The 16177-nt window shown below is 36.3% G+C and overlaps 1 protein-coding gene across 5 annotated transcripts in view; it reads left to right on the top strand.

Moving 5' to 3' along the window:
* The window catches only part of cfap46 (cilia and flagella associated protein 46), a 50896-nt gene that overhangs the window by 19151 nt on the left and 15568 nt on the right, over positions 1-16177 (top strand). For 4 of the 5 annotated variants that reach the window (XM_016679010.1, XM_016679007.1, XM_016679006.1 and 1 more), the window contains exons 21-40: positions 3052-3162; positions 4756-4937; positions 5356-5487; positions 5578-5740; positions 7525-7591; positions 8125-8263; positions 8350-8533; positions 8893-9046; positions 9156-9373; positions 9598-9699; positions 9766-9912; positions 10372-10530; positions 10911-11059; positions 11971-12069; positions 12144-12201; positions 12336-12488; positions 13123-13323; positions 13394-13500; positions 13759-13941; positions 14477-14612. In XM_016679010.1, the coding sequence (XP_016534496.1) occupies positions 3052-3162; positions 4756-4937; positions 5356-5487; positions 5578-5740; positions 7525-7591; positions 8125-8263; positions 8350-8533; positions 8893-9046; positions 9156-9373; positions 9598-9699; positions 9766-9912; positions 10372-10530; positions 10911-11059; positions 11971-12069; positions 12144-12201; positions 12336-12488; positions 13123-13323; positions 13394-13500; positions 13759-13941; positions 14477-14612 (2844 nt within the window). The remainder of the gene's footprint in view (positions 1-3051; positions 3163-4755; positions 4938-5355; positions 5488-5577; positions 5741-7524; positions 7592-8124; positions 8264-8349; positions 8534-8892; positions 9047-9155; positions 9374-9597; positions 9700-9765; positions 9913-10371; positions 10531-10910; positions 11060-11970; positions 12070-12143; positions 12202-12335; positions 12489-13122; positions 13324-13393; positions 13501-13758; positions 13942-14476; positions 14613-16177) is intronic. The other variant, XM_016679009.1, reaches the window with a different exon arrangement.

Here is a 16177-nt window from a genome sequence, read left to right as displayed (position 1 = left end):
GTGCATTGTCTTCCATGCTTTAATCACGATCATGGACGTATCTATCAGAACAAATTACAGTGCAGTCTCAGACTAGTGGACGTTGTTAATAGGTATTATTGTCAAAATACTCGCTTGACTACGTCTTGACTATTTACAGTTCATTTACAGCAAACAAGTTCTACATTAAAATACCTTATGTTTCAGGTTCCTCTTGTGGAATATGAAACTCTCCAAGCTAACCACATGAAGTTGAATTTAATTCATCAGTCAAACTGGGTCAGATTATCCACAGATAAAAAAAGTAGGTTTGCAAATTCCTCAGCATCATTCAATAATGGATGATGAAATATAAATTAGCTGATTGGTTTTTGTATCTAGTTTTATTTACAAAATTTACACGAAAAAACTGAATTTAGAGAATGCATCGTTCAAACAAAAAACTGTAACGGCTTTTGTTTATCAAAACAGTATTAGCAATTTTAAATCATTTAATAGATGCATTTCTATTCATGAGAAACTTTATTGAGAAAAAAATTACTTTATATGGACGTTAATTAAATAAGGTAAATAAATTTTACATTACGATGAACCAGAAATTAAATGGATGTTTGTATTCCTATCTCTAAATGTGCTTTTATGTTTGTATCATTAGTTTGTCTGACTGCATTTGTTCAGAGTTAATTTACACTGTTTAACTTCATTTCTTCAAATTCTCCTTTGTTTATTGGAAACCAAACATATTTAATGTCACCAGAAGACTCTAAAATAATGTCAGATCTCAGCTTCAGACACGTCTTTAATGCTTTAAATGCTGTGAAATTGTTTGTGTTTTTTGATAAATATGTTAAATGATGATTTAGATGAATTGTTCAAAGTTTGAAACGAAAAGTTTAGTTATACATAAAGCATCAAAGTACTGACAGTTTTGTTTTTATGTCTGTTTTATAAATCAGAGATGATTAAAAGATATGGTGATGCCATTTTTAAACTGTATGTCTAGTGCTTTCATATCTACTTCAAACAAACTGTCATTCACTTTCATTTCTGCACTGACAATAAAACAATTAATTAAGAACCGTTTTTATCTTTTTACAGTATACATGACATCAAGGTGAACGTGACTTTCAGCTTTAACAGTTTTTGAGGTGTATTTTTGACCCTGTTGAAAATATTATATAATATTGTTATGCTCCATGACAAAAATATTGTCTCTAGAACACATAAAGATGTTTTTCTGTATGATGTGTACAGTTTATTAACTCTATAAATATTACATTTGTAAAGATGCATTAAAAATCGAATAATCCATAGATTTTTTTAAATACATGATGTAATTTTCCTGAGAACAAAACCGAAGAGATTTTTGTGCAAAAGGTGACTTTTACAAGCAGTCTATGTACTGCTATGTATAAAAATGAACTTGTAGAGCTATTTGCTTCTGACTGCATTGCATTCCAGATGATCCAACCAAAATTGTGTTTCTAGCTTTTTCACAAATGGCAAAACTAAAATGCTTCACTACTTCTGGTTTCAGGTGAACAGCCATGTCAGGAATTGAGACAGTTGTTTTAAGAGCTGACTTTTTCAGGCCATTTTAAGAACTTCAGAGTGCATGTTTAAAGCTTTTTTTTATTTGAAAATAAAATATGCTAATGCTCTTTGTGCCTCTTCAGGGAAAAAAAAGCCCCATTAATATGTTTTGCTCTCATTCAACTCCTATATTACCCACCTTTCTTTTTTCACCTCAAAAATATTGCAGGTCTCTATACTTCACTCAGCCAGCGTGACACTGAAAAACTGCTCCATCCCTTCATCTCTTCCAGACTAAATTACTGCAACTCCTTGCAGAAATTTTGAATAAAAATATCCAGAAAATACATTCCATTCAAATCAGTGCAGCAAGACTACTCACCATAACCAAAAGATATGATCACATAACACGAGTTTTACAGTCCCTCCACTGGCTCCCGATCACTGCCAGAATACAATATGAGATTTGCCCCTTTACTCACCAGTGCATTTAAGATAATACTTCCACCTTCCTCAAGAAATGACTTGAATTGCACCACATCCCTTCTTTGCATCCGGACTGAACTTCCAACTGATGGGCTTTCCTGGAATTTGCCTCCTGAGGGCCCTGAAAACCACAGAAACTCATACAAAGGACCTTGAAGCTTTTCTCTTTCAAACTTTTTATAATTAATGACTGTGTTTTGGTTGTTTTTATGTTTGAAATTTCTAAATGTAAATTGTATTACAAATGTATTATAGTTGTTTTTACTTATGGACTGGATGTCTACAGATTAGTACAAATGGTGATGTAGAAAGCCAGTGCAGGCCTGAGCACAGTTACATTCGGTGCTAAAAAGTGCAATTGAGTTGTTTTTAGAGGCTTTCCACATCTGTAATGTTCTGCCCTAACTGTCTCCATTAAACATCAAATTTGGGCTGAAGTGGGGTGCTGTGGTCATGCAGAGGTGGAGTGTAACCCATGTGGGGAAGCCTTAGTTGTCAGTGCGGATGTCACGGGTTCAATTCCTGGCCAGATGACCTTTGCTGCCAGTCTTCCCCCTCTTTCATGGCCCACTTTCCTGTCTCTGTCAGGTGAAGTCCACTAGAGCCAATAAAACCTCAAAAAATGAGCTGAAGTAATGAATAGGCAAGAGATGATAAATATTATCAATAAAAATCAATGATTGTTTGGGGAGAATATGTAAGCTAGCATTGCTTTAGTCATTCTCTTCGACTTATAAGTGTTCATGTCATATTGTTATAAAAATATTGAGGAGTAGAACAGATTAAATCTAAATTATGTTTCAACAAAGCAAAGATACTTGGATTTTCATCTACTGCAGGTAAAATATTTACTGCTGATCATTTCTTCACACCTCAAAAATGTTCAGTTTAATATTTCTCCTCCCAAACATGAATTACAAAGTTTCAGACTTATGTGCAGTAATATCTACATATAGGTTGTCGACTCCTCTGAAATCACACCTAAGAGACTGGTGCATATTTAACAGAGGACTGAATTGAAGCAATCAGCGCTGTTCTCCCTCTTGTTTGCAGAGTGATAATAAGGAAGTAGCGGCGATGAGTCGTGTGCTGGTGGGACTGGAAATGCTTAACTGCAATAGGCATCCAAAGCTTATGGATTTTTCAGTTCCCAGTCTCTCCACAGTATGTACCTCCCTGTCTGTGTTTTCATGCTGTAGCTGATACCCAGATGGCAGCAGCAGATGTTTCAATAACCTTATGAGTCTTATGAATCTGTCAGTTTCTCATAAAGTGTCAATTCTTTGAGAAATGATATTCCTGTCTTGATTAAAAGAGGTTTTTTTTTTGTCATAATATGAGCGCTACATTATTTTTTTTAATGCTAATTGAATTTCTCTGAAAGGTCTACACATCAACCCTTTTCCATTTCCTTCCGATTTATTTCCCTAATCATTTCCATTATTCCTCTGTCTTTATGTTTATCTTTCTTTCATTTCTCTCTGGCCCTCCTCTCTCTATGTAGCTGTTCTTTTAAATCTATTTCCTGTTGTGCAGCCCTCTTCAGTCCTTTTTTCTCTAGTTCTATTTTTCTTATTTTGTGGAAGCTTGCTCTCATTTATCAACGGAGGCTGTAGAATTTGGTTGCTTTAATACTTGTACAGGTTTTGCATGGGATTCACATATACCAGCCAATCACAGTTTTATTTTGATTAATTTTTTGACTGAAACCAGCTGTCATTGACATAGCATGCACCTCTTAAGTATTGCTGCACATCATAAATGTAGCCCTGGCCTCCTGCATAAGTAAGTGACCCATTATCTGAAAGCAGAGTGGAAATCTCTTGCACAAATTTTTGGCAAACATTGATTAGGATAGAGCTCAGTTGAAAGAGAAAACTCTCGCCTCTGATGAGTTTCACATGAGAAATCCACCATCACAAGCTAAAGAAATCTGCTTACATTCCAATAAAAACAGTAACTGGTCAGCAACTGATGCCACACAGAGTTTAGATTTATATAGTAAGACTGTTTTAAGTAGAAGATACTTTTTATATAGCCTCAGCTCAGTCACTACTGACTAAAAGTATTTCATATTTCAGAAACAAAAGTTGTTGGATTTTTTAAATATCCTCCTTCCTGCCAAATAAGAAGGCAATCTTTCAGTTTTCCTATTTCCTGCTTAATTCTGTGATATTATTTATATTTTTGCAGAGACAACTTTACCCAGCTTAAGGCACATTCATTCTATCAGCCGTTCTAATCTTCAAAGTAAATCAATGAAAATGAAGAATCATTAATTAATTAAGAGCAACGGTAAAAATATGTGTTAAATCTCAGAGGTATCTTGAGTTTCTCTACTGCACTGAGAGCTGCATGCATGATCTGAGATCCGGTGGAGATTTCAGCAGCTTTTACACTCACCTCCTAATTAAAGCATCCCAAAAATAAACTTGACCTTTTCCTCAATTTCTTTCAACTATATGCATATTAAATAGATGTGGACTGGTTTTATTTTAGTTTTTTTTTTTTGGCCTCCTACTTTTGTATCAGACTTGATTGCTTAAATATTTCTTTCTTAATTTAGTTTGTACTCATTTCCTTTACATTTGCCCTTTAGATTTCCTCTAATATCCTCTTCCTTTGCTCTTTTTTCATATTTTAATCTTCCTCTTTCAGTTTGATTATATTCCCTTCTGTCACGTCTTCTCCCTTGTTTCCTCTCTGAACCTCTTCTTACCTTTTCCCTGTTTTTTTTTCTCCTTCCCTCACCTGAAGCTGGCGGGCATGGCGTCTGAATGCAGCTGGCTCGATGCTGTGGTGGAGTTGCAGGTGTGGTGCCAGCTGGCTGCCTTCTGTCACAGCGCCGAGGACCACAGCTTGGTGTTACTCTGCACAGAGAAAGCTTTGCAACTGGAGAAGGCTGCAGAAGACAGTCTCACTACAGCGCCCTGTGTTCTGTAAGTCAGATTTATTCACTTTATGTATAGGCGGCTCTAAATTATAATAGAAGTAATCTCAAGACACTTTAAGAATCAGTGGTTTAATCCATGTAAATAGTTATATTTTGTATCAATAATAAAAAAAGATTTAGCTATTTCAGAGCAGTTATTGTTTTTAATTCTCACAGTTCTTCAGAAAGACTGTAGAGAAAAGGCCTTTGATACAAACCAGAAGGTTTGTTCATGAAGGCTAGAGACGTTTTCTCCTTGGGATAGTCTGAGGGAAAGAAGGACATCTTGTGCACATCAGGAGAATTACACTAAACAAGGGCTTGCAACTGGACTTAAGTTTTGCCTGATAGTTTACATGTTTCTTTGGTTTAGTTCATTGACTGATGGATTGATTGTTAGCTTATTATTTGCCATGTATCTCTAGATATGAAGAGACTGCTGTGAACAAGATGCTGAGCAGTGCAGCCTGTTTGAGGGGTTTGAGCCTCGTCTGCACGAGCAGTGGAAATGTTGACAGATACAGGGAAGCTTTGAAAGTGATTCTGTCCGGTGTCAGGTACTGTTTAGAATAGATTGATATGTCGACTAATGCCTCAGGCTTAGCTTTAATCCGACTGTTTTTTTTTTCTCCTTCCCTTTTTCATAGCTTCGCAGAGAAAACTGGCAGTCAAGAATTGTGTGTCACAGCTGCTGGGCATTTCTGGAACGCTTGTCTGCCGCTGACACAGAGCCCTCGGGACAAATGGTGGCTCAAGGAGCACCTGGAGAAGATTCTTAATATCCTACTTCATATCAGGAAAAGTGCCAGTGTATCTCATCTCCGTTGTACTCTTGCTCACAATTTGAGTCAGAAGTTTGCATATATTCGGCTGGGCTCTTAATGTCACTAAGGCTTTTAGTTGTTGTTTTCTGAATGTGAAGAGATGAAGTTACAGTGTTTGTTGATTTTGAACCACAAGCTTGAGTAGGTTGAGATTTTTCTCTAGTTCACTCAGTGGTAAAATTAGACTTACAGGTTCAAATTTAAACATACACTTCCCTCAATATTTGAGTAAATGTTTTGTATCAGTTTTCAAGCAGACCTTTTTTTACAGTCGCCATTATTCTTCTGACTGGATTTTTCTTGGCACAATTGACAGTTTATTTAAACTGGTTGGTTTTCTGACATGGACTGAGTATTATCCACCTAGTTTTTATGCGTGTTTGGAATCATTATCCTTTTTGAACATCCAACTGTTTCCAACTCTTAATTTCCTGGTCAAATCTATCACCCTCAGATGAAAGAAAATTGGTAATCCCACTATCTCAGTACTGCATATCTATTTTGCATTATAATGGCATAAAAGAGCTCCAGGACCACCGTTCTACATCTTTCATGCTGTAACGCAGTTCAAGCCACTGAAATTCCTGCCATTGTAGAGAAAATTGACCTTGTGAACATCACAATTTGCACCAGTTCATATTGAGTGCTGAACTTTCATCTGTAGATTGTTTAGTTTTAAAAAATAATATGACAAAGAAGTATCACAACAGCAGTGTGCCCGACAATGTTGCAGTAAAATATTGTGAAATTTACACCTTTTTTCCAACTACACATCCACCACAAAGCTATGGAACAATTAAGAATTATGCTGACCTGTAAGCCAATCATAAAGGACATGTCAAACATCTTGCCAGAATATCAGGACTATGATAAAACAGTTTTTTTTCTGCAATTTAGTGGAAACATTTATTCAAGTGTTAGTGGCAGTGTAGAGAAAGTAACTTATGCACTCAATTGTTGATTTTTAAATTCATTGAAATTTCATGTTGCATCATTGCAAGCTACAAAAACCTTTCAACTCAAACATTAAAAATCACAAACTGCAATCTAGTACTTCAAGAGCTAGAAATATTGTTTTTATTAAAACAGTCAGTTGATGCTTCACCCATTTAATCATTTGTTCCTACTTGCAGCTGCAATTTCATCCAGATGATTCCTATGAAATGAAATCAGTGCTGCAAATTACCACTCAAGTATAGCCTTTTAAGCTGGATAGCAGCAATAAGATCCACTCTATTATCTTAAATTGATGGTGAAATAAAACAAATTAAAAAGTTGTGTAGTGTGGCGCAGAGGAACTTCTGAGTGTGTTCTCTTCAGCATGTGAGGCTGAAGTCATTCAACTGAGAAATGGTTTAAAATCTTTAATTATAGAAGCTAATGTGAGAATTTAGAAAGATGCTCCTCTGTGGTGCTTTTTTCTTAAGTGCCACTTTTTACCACCTAATTAACCTGCCTGACAGGGAAAAGCAAGGCACGTCATCTGAAGGCCATTTAAAGCTGTTTTGCATTATGAATTACAGTTCAATGAATAAAGAATATTGACACTATAACTAGATAAACCATTAACTGAAGTTAAGTTTCCACTTGCTTTGATACACTTCCTTTTAACGTACATGATATATCTTCTTAATTGTATGCCTTAAGAAAAAACTCAATGAATTTCAGATAACTGTCCAGCATTAGCTCATCCACAGCCAAACAGTACAGTCGTGTGTTTTGTTTTTCTTTCCAGATATACGTGTAAATTTGTCCCTTCTCTCTCTTCAGAAAAGCAAGAGAAAATCATGGACCGTGAGGGAAATGCCTCAGGGGATTCCTAGTGATGGATCAACAAGTTAGTTCTAAAAGGAGTTTCAATTTGTTCAGCTGATTTAATCCATGACAGATGAAAAGATCATAACTCTAAGTGACCTATAGGGGGCTTGTTTTTATGAGTGGCTAGCAAGTCTTGCTACGCCTTGAACTGTTTTCAAGTTTTTCACTTTACAACCACAAAAGTCACTGTATTCCATTCGTATTTTATGTGATAGCACTGCATCATTGCGGAACTGAAAGAAAATTATGACATGTTTCAAGGTTTATGACAAAAACAGTTCTTAAAATTGTGGCATACGGGTTCAGCCCGAGTTACCTACTCTGAATCCAACTTTGAGTCTAGTTAGAAAAGCTTTCCTGTTCTTCTGTTTCTTGGGAACAGAGGAAACTCCAAAGAAATGTGCTGCTACCACAATGATTCCAAGTGAGGATGTCGGGGTTTTTTTTCCAACAATGCCGTTGTTATTATTGTCATTTTAAAATCAGATTTGTGGAGTCAGATGTTTAGAACTGCATGTTCTAAACATCTGTTGCTATTTTATGTTTTTTCAGAAGATACTAAAGAACTCTGTTTGAGAGCAAACATTATCCGTTTGCTGGTCTCCATCTACATGGACAAAGAAGACTTTGCACGTTCTCTAAAGCTGCTGGACAACACTATAAGTGAGATGACTCCCAGCAAGCATCGGCTGTAAGTTACAAATGCATTAAATTGCAAAACCAGAGGCATTGTACAAACCTGAGAGCTCTTGATTGTCTTTCTGTTTGTTTTTCCAGAATACTTTTCAAAACTCGCATACTGCTTAAAGTACGCCTGAGAGAATGCATAGAGATTGACATGGAGATGTTACACGAGGAGGGAGAAGAGTGCTGTTCAGCGATGTGGCACCAGGCAGCTCTGTGTGGAATCACTTTAAAGCAACAGCTAACCTGCTACCAGAACGCCATCAGAAGACTCACGGTATCGCTTCTCTTTTTCTGAGCAACAAAATGAATGTCATCAGATGAATTCAGATAGACTGCTTTGATCTTTGAAAAGTTTTAAACACGGTTATCATTATCCAATTAAAGACTGGGTATAATACAACATACCGTTTCTTTTTGTGCTGACAGTAAGGGCCTCTTTAAAGTAGGATAAAAAGTCTCTACCACCATCATGTGGACTTGCCATGTCATTGCACTTAAGTGTAGAAAAATATACTGCAGCATTAGTCTGGAACAGGAATAAAGTTGCATCTTTTGAATGGAAAAAATAGGCTCTACAAAGTAAATATTCATGGTGTACAGAAGTAAAATTGTCATTTTGTATTCTGCCAACAGAGCAAAGAGTTTGAGTGGCAAAAGGTCAACCTTTTGCTTGAATTTGGAGGGTGGCTGTACTCTCACAACTTCCCAAAATCTGACGCTCAACTTCCGGTTCAGTGGGCCATAGATATCCTCCTACATCTGGAACCCAAGCAAGAAGCAGAACCAGGTTGGACTCATTGTGTCATCTTGCTCTTTATCATAACAAAGCCGTCTCAGGTTACGTATGTTTCCAGCACCCAGCAAAGCTCTAATTCACTATCTTTTTCCATATATAGATGAAAGTGTGCTAAAGCACATAAAGACAGAGCAATCCAAGTCCTTGATTGGAGTCCATGGACAGTTCACGCAAAACTTGTCTAGCCTGAAGGAGGTGCGCACACTTGACCAGTTGACACAGGCACACACGCTGCTCGCTATCATGGAGGACAGGACTTCACCTGAGCATCAGCAAAGCCTGCTTCAAGCCTATACCTTCGTTCTTCAGATATGGCAGGTACTGCGTCACCATTTTTACCATTTTTTTACCACCATTTTTTTGGAAGTCCTCAACAGATCCTCTCACTTATGGGGTTCCTCAAGAGTAGAGTCTAGTCTTGGTTCACTACTTCTCGCTCACTTCTGTTATAGTCTTAATGTAAATGTCAACCAAAAACATTTAAGCTAATTTTGTTATTTTTTTAATGAGTCACATGTACAGTTCATCATATTTTGTGGCAGGTTTCTTTGGCGACAGCCTCTGAGATTTTAAGTGAGATGATGAAGAATGAGCCAATCCCTTCTCCCACTGATGCATCCAAGAAAGGCAAAGGCAAAGACAAGGCCAAAGGCAAGGGCAAAGACAAAGAAAAGGGCAAAGACAAAGAAAAGGGCAAAGACAAAGAAAAGGGCAAAGACAAAGACAAGGGCAAAGACAAAGACAAGGGCAAAGACAAGGGCAAAGACAAAGAAAAGGGCAAAGACAAAGAAAAGGGCAAAGATAAGGGTAAAGACAAAGGTAAAGACAAGGATAGGGACAAAGATAAAGACAAAGAAGTAAGTCACTGAATTTACTTAATTCATATATATACTTAAGTCTGTCACAATAAACAATTAATTTCATGATGAATTAAATTACCTTGATAATTTCCATTCTGAAGACTGATATTATTTGAAGGATTGTTTAGTTTACAGAAACTTTATAATCCATTCTATTTATGGTTTTGTTTGTGTGCGTTTTTTATTTTGTTTTATCTATTGTTTTTGGTCATTGTGTTTAATTTTGAATATTTAAAATACCTTCCAGTGTTAAGTGTTCTTTACAAATTTAAGTTCATCAGTGTTTGAAAGAGTGAATTTGCATTATTATGCCATTATCAATACATTACTTTAAAATTGTCTCAAAACAATATTATCGTTTATTTAAATAATTTGGTTTGTTTATATCTCGGTAGGTACATGTTTGACAAAAAGAAATAAAGATGTGTCAGCTGTCTTTCTTCTCTGTGTGACCAGAATGTCTCGACAGAAGACGAAGAAATGCCTACAGTGGATGAAAGTGTTCCTTCGACTCTGAAAGAATGGGCTCACTATGTCTGTCCTGAGTACATGCGACAGATATTCAAAGCCACCGACAGTCCCCATTGCATCAACAAATGCAGCTTTTTAAACCAGGTACATCAGTAATGTAGGACACTTTCAGATTTTAACGTGTTGTTGACTCAGATTTATTTTTAACAGTAGATATTTTAAAGAAAAGCCAACGTTGTGGTTTACTTTTAGGCAGCACTGTCTTGCAAAAATCTTTACAGCACTCAAACTTCTTATGTTTGCAACATAAAAATAGTGCTTAATTGTATTGAGGTTCCTCTGAATTACATTCTGTCTTGTTGTAATGCACTCTGATCAACATGTTGACATTAAACAACATCAGATAGATGGAAGTTTGTTTAGCTGATATGAATCCATGTATAAAATGATATGTTTCATATGTTTGTGATGGAAGACTATTGATTCTAAATCCTTTTTTTTCTGTGCTGTGTATTTTTCTGAAGAATCTAAGCCTGTTTTATCTCAGGCGGCTGGAAAGAGAGCTTTGTTCTTTGTCTCTCGACCATCTCACTCTGCCCATACTGCACCTTGCTGAGATTATTTCTCTTGACCTGCTTGAGAGGAGGAGTCTCTCTGATCTCTACAGACTCAGGTAAAGTCTCAATAAAAGGGACAACATCTGCTGTGGACATTAAAAATTTATTTACTGGGTGTTAAAAAAAAATGGCAACATTTCTTTTGGACAGTAGGGCATGCGAAAAGTTCAGACATTCATAGATGTTTTTGTTTATTGATCAGATTGAACAGCCTATAAGATTCTCTGATATATTAGAAATTATATGAGAATGCTATGTATAAAGGCCAACATATTTTATGCAGGTTTATAATATACTGCCCAGGTATTTTAGCACACAGACCTAGCTAAAGTTACATGCTGTTTAGATAAATAAGATCTGCTGATGCTGAGAAAGTCACTCACACAGGAGTGTTGCTGCTTCGGACGGAAAAGTAAGAAGATTAGGAGGTGCTCTTAGCCAGCCCACTAAAATATTAGGAAAATCAGCTAAACTTTGTAGTAATCTGTAAACTATAGATTTTAAAGTAAGTGTGATAATCCTGATGAAAATCAGAGCCATTTAATTTTTAAGTCAACCAGCAAAGAAAAAGAATCAATTACACTGAAATATTACATACAGCATGACTAGTTTATTTCCTAAACCTGTTATTAACCCACATTGCTAAAACCAGTGGTTGTTTGAATTTGTGCCTTGATATATAGACGCTGTAAAACATTTAAATATGCATGAAATATGACTTTCACTTAAGATTTTGTCTCCTTTGTCTCCACAGGCAGCTAAGAGCAGATGTATTAATATCTATTTCAGTTAAAGTCAACAAAAAATATTCATAAAAATTAGAGATCTGGAATGACTGAAATATTGCATGAAATATTCAATCAGTCCAATTCCTTGTGCTCCAGGATTACAGCGACTCGGTTGCTTATTTAGCCAACTCATATCTAAGATTTACTTTTCTAATTGTTTTCCCGATGCATCGAACTAGAATTGTGAACACATGCGTTGAGCTGGGTTTTGGATCCCATTCACCATACCAGGACACGGTTCAAAGCCTGAGTAAAATCCAAGTAAACGAACAAATGAAGTATGTAAACTCACACGCAAAAGTTTAAAGATTGAACATCTTTCTGAAAACTGTTTTTCAAATCATTACTGCAGGTGCCGCAAAGAAGTGTCTCTTTCAGAGTTGAGAAGACTTGGCACAGTGTACCATCAGGTCAGCTGCTTCTCAAAATATCCATTCAAGGTTTTCCTAAGTCTTTCAGTTGTTTTTGGACATCTTGATTATATAAAATACGTAAACATCTGTTAGTTTTAAATGTTACTGTTCTGCATGTTGGGAATTTTCAGAAAGCTGAAGTGGATGAACACATTTCTTCTGGGCAGTTGGGTGCAGATGTGAGTTCTCATGATATTTGGCTGAAAAAAGCAGAAGTTTGCCTCAGCTTGGGTCTTTATCAGTCAACCAGACAACTTCTAGGAGAGGCCCACAAGGTGGCTAGAGTAAGTTTAAAAATTAGCTAACACTAGCTGTGTTTGAATTCAGCCGTTACTTTCCATTCCATTTGCAAATTCACAATAAAACAAGCATTTAGAAGTTAAAAACTAAAATGTATTCCAATACTTTTTCTTATTTTCTGCTCTTCTGTCCATGATTACCATCACCTTTCTGTGTTCACTGTCTATCTACTTTTACCAGCTTGTAGTCTCTGAAGCACTCTGGTAATCAGTTAAAAATAAAGTATTCATTATTTCTGAAGCCTGTGCAGACAACTAGCTCCTACAAACTTATCTAGAAAAAAACATTAAATGAGATGGAATTTTAAAGTTGCTTTTAAAAAAAATATTAAACTGGTGAAATCGAGGTATTTTATTATCTGTAACCAAAATCCTTTTCTATATGACTTTTTTATACGAGTCGTTTCCAATAAGCTGCTTTATCGTTATTGCAATAAATATAATCAGTAAAAAGCCTTAGCAAAAATTCATATTTTAATTTTAGTCACATAATAATTCACTGAAATGTTTAGAAAACTAAAGTCTTTAATGTGAGTTCATTTATTAATTGTTACACATTTTTGCACGGTATCCCAGTAAAACAGGTCAACACTGTTTCTTTGCACTTATACACTTTCAGGAACTTGGAGATGAGAGAGCTGAAGCAAAAAGTTTAGTAGGTCTGGCAGCTCTTGCCTGTGAGGAGCAGAACTTTGCTCAGGCTCTGATTCTGTTGGATAAAGTCCAAACCCCCAAGGGTGACCATGATTTCTGGTACCACTTCACTCTCACCAGGGTAACGACTGTGATGGGACTGAGAGACAAAGCTTCACAAGCCAAGGTGATGAAACGACCCACGGACTGAAGATTACAAACTTGTCTCACATAATAACATATTTATGTTTTTACAGGTTGATCAGATCATCAAACAAGGCTGTGAGGCTTTGCAGCTGATTGCAGGACTGCAAGTAAACAGAGTTCAAGAGCTCAGATCAACAATCAATTCTTTAGAAAATAGGTAAATCCAAACCTCTAAGCATGTTCAGCAGTGTTTAACTTTTGTCCTCAGTGGTTAGTATGACTTATTCATTATTTTTAACTGATTTGTAAATTAAAAATAAGCATCTGCTAATGGTTGCTTAAGGTCAAATCTAATGTATCTGAACCACTTATTTTTAACACATTTACAAGTTCAAACATGTTTTCTAAGAATGTTTAAGCTTACTATGCTCATATATAAACATGGTATAATTCAGGGTGTTGTGCTTTGTTTCAGAGGTGCAGTTGAATGTGTTCGAGCCATTTCTAATGCTACGACTGCAGAGATGTCCGGCACTGAGGTTGTTGAGAGGCTAATGGCTGCATGTGAGACACTCAGACTGTCTGCAGATGGTCTCACCAAGCTCAACTTTGGAAAACAGGCAGCAGAGGCACATAGAAATTGTGCATATGGTCTGAGGTCAGGCCATTGGTCAGCTTTTTGAGCGGAACTGAATTTAACTGCAAGCAAAATCTGATTATTTTTGACTCCACAGTTCTAAAAATGTTATTTGAAAATAAGTTTTTAGCTAATGTGTTCCTCAAAGCTCATCAAATGTAGTTTTAATTAACGCAGCAGTACCTTTACAGTCTCCACGCTGTTTTTTGCAACTGGACATGTTTCTACACAGCCAAAAGTGTTTTGTAAGCAGGGAAAACCTGAGCTCTTTTAGAGCCAGCTAACTGGAAAAAATGCAGCAACAAGTGGATGAGAGGTAGATGAGAGCAGTGTTCCATTTGAAAACCTTCATTCACTGGAATATTTCCTCTGGGATCTTATATAAAAAAGAGTTTAAACCGTTAGAACAGCATAACAGAAACTTTTAGCAGTTTTGAAAGTGTATATTTAAAAAACAGAAACTATTGTCTAATTAAGCAACAGTAACAACAACACAGGCTTTCTCACCAGGTTAATTCACTCCTTTTTTCCTAGAAACATTTTTATTTCTCTGCAGGATTCTGGCCGAAAAGGTCACTGACGTAGAGAGGAGACATCGATACCTGCTTGATGCCCTGTCCCAAATGCAGCTGGCTGTTGCACAGCAGGAACATGTGACACTGAGTGCTCAGAGGCTGTTTTCGCCTCAGGAGGTAAATAAAGTGTTCCCTCAGAACGTAGCTTTCCAGGTGATGATGTCCTCCCAGAAACCGTGGGAGGGATTACATCTCACATGTTCGGAGAATCCTTCTATCTTTGGATTCGCATCAGCTGCTAACATGTTTAGCTCACAAGGTTTAGAGAGCAAATCCTTAAAAATACTTGGAGTATAAGCATAAAGCAAACTGTAAAACTATAGTGTTTTAGAGTTTTAATAATAATAAGCTGCAATAATAATAAGCTGTTGCAGGAATATTTTTAGACTCATTTATTAACATATCCATAAATAGAATCCTGTGCTTCCAAAAGTTTAAAGCAGTGTTAGCTTATAAAACAATATCCCAATCTTTGAGCCTCTCACACGACTGTTCCATCCATTATCGAAAAATGTAAAGATTACAAGATGACTGCAAACCTACCAAGAAAGACACTGTTGAAAGAAACCCATAATAAGTTTGTTTTGCATTTTGAAAACATGTGGAAGATCAGATCTGGCCACATCAGACGACAACAGAACATTTTGCTCTACTGGCAAAATGCTAAGTCTCACTGAAACCAAACACTACATCACCCTGAAAACCATGAAAACCAACCCCACAATCATGATGTGGGGATGCTTTTCTGTAGCAGAGACAGGAAAGCTGGTTGGAAAACGGATTAAGATATTTTACAAGGCAGTCCCGAAACAAAACTTGTTAGAGACTAGAAAACAAACTACTTTTTGGTTTATTTAGCAAAGAAGAATGGAGAAAAAAATCTGTTTCTAGATTTGCAAAGCTCATAGATACTTAAGAGTCACAGCTATAATTGCTGTGAAATGTTTATTGAAAAAAATAAATAAATAAATAAATACAAATCTACACCTCTTTTTTGGTTTCTCACATTAAATCCTAATAAAGTTTGTGGCTGTAATGTAACAAAAATGTAAATAAGTTGAAAGATGATGAATACTTCTGCAAGACTGTTTTGGTACCACCATTTATTTTGATCTAGTTTATACATGGGGACTAGTTAATTATCCCATAAGCAGCACATTTTGTGTAGGACTGTGACAGTCCTCTCCTTTGAGCTGAGACCTGCTATAAAGGTCCTGCTGTGATTTTGTCACATAATAAAAACTCACAGATTGTTTCTAACTTTTAGGGAAGTTTATTAACAAACAGCTTAATCTGAACAGCTTTGGAGGTTGATAGTTTGGCTCCAGTAAGAGCCTTCACTGTGGTGAAGACTGCTGGCTTATTTAAAATGTGTGCAGATGGCAAATGTTGTCATTGTAGTTAGATTTTCTTGAGCTTGTTTTGGAAGAAGGATGTTATTTTGCTTTTAGAAACCCACTTGTACCTAGTACAAAGAAATAAAATGTGTAATTCCTTTGAGTGCTTTATTTTAAGTCCTTAATACAAAGCTTTGCAAAGTATTATATGTCAGCAGCAGATGGAAGTTTAAATCTTCCAAGCACTGGAAAAAAAAATCTACCGTGGATTCAGTCTCCTGAGAGTCTCTGTGACAGAGATGGACTGCCATACTGCTGGCTGAAACTTTGAGTCAAATGTTGATA

Source organism: Poecilia formosa, unplaced genomic scaffold (assembly GCF_000485575.1).
Source record: "Poecilia formosa unplaced genomic scaffold, Poecilia_formosa-5.1.2 Scaffold199, whole genome shotgun sequence".
Classification (NCBI taxonomy): Eukaryota; Metazoa; Chordata; class Actinopteri; order Cyprinodontiformes; family Poeciliidae; genus Poecilia; species Poecilia formosa.
This window is presented reverse-complemented; position numbering and strand designations above follow the sequence as displayed.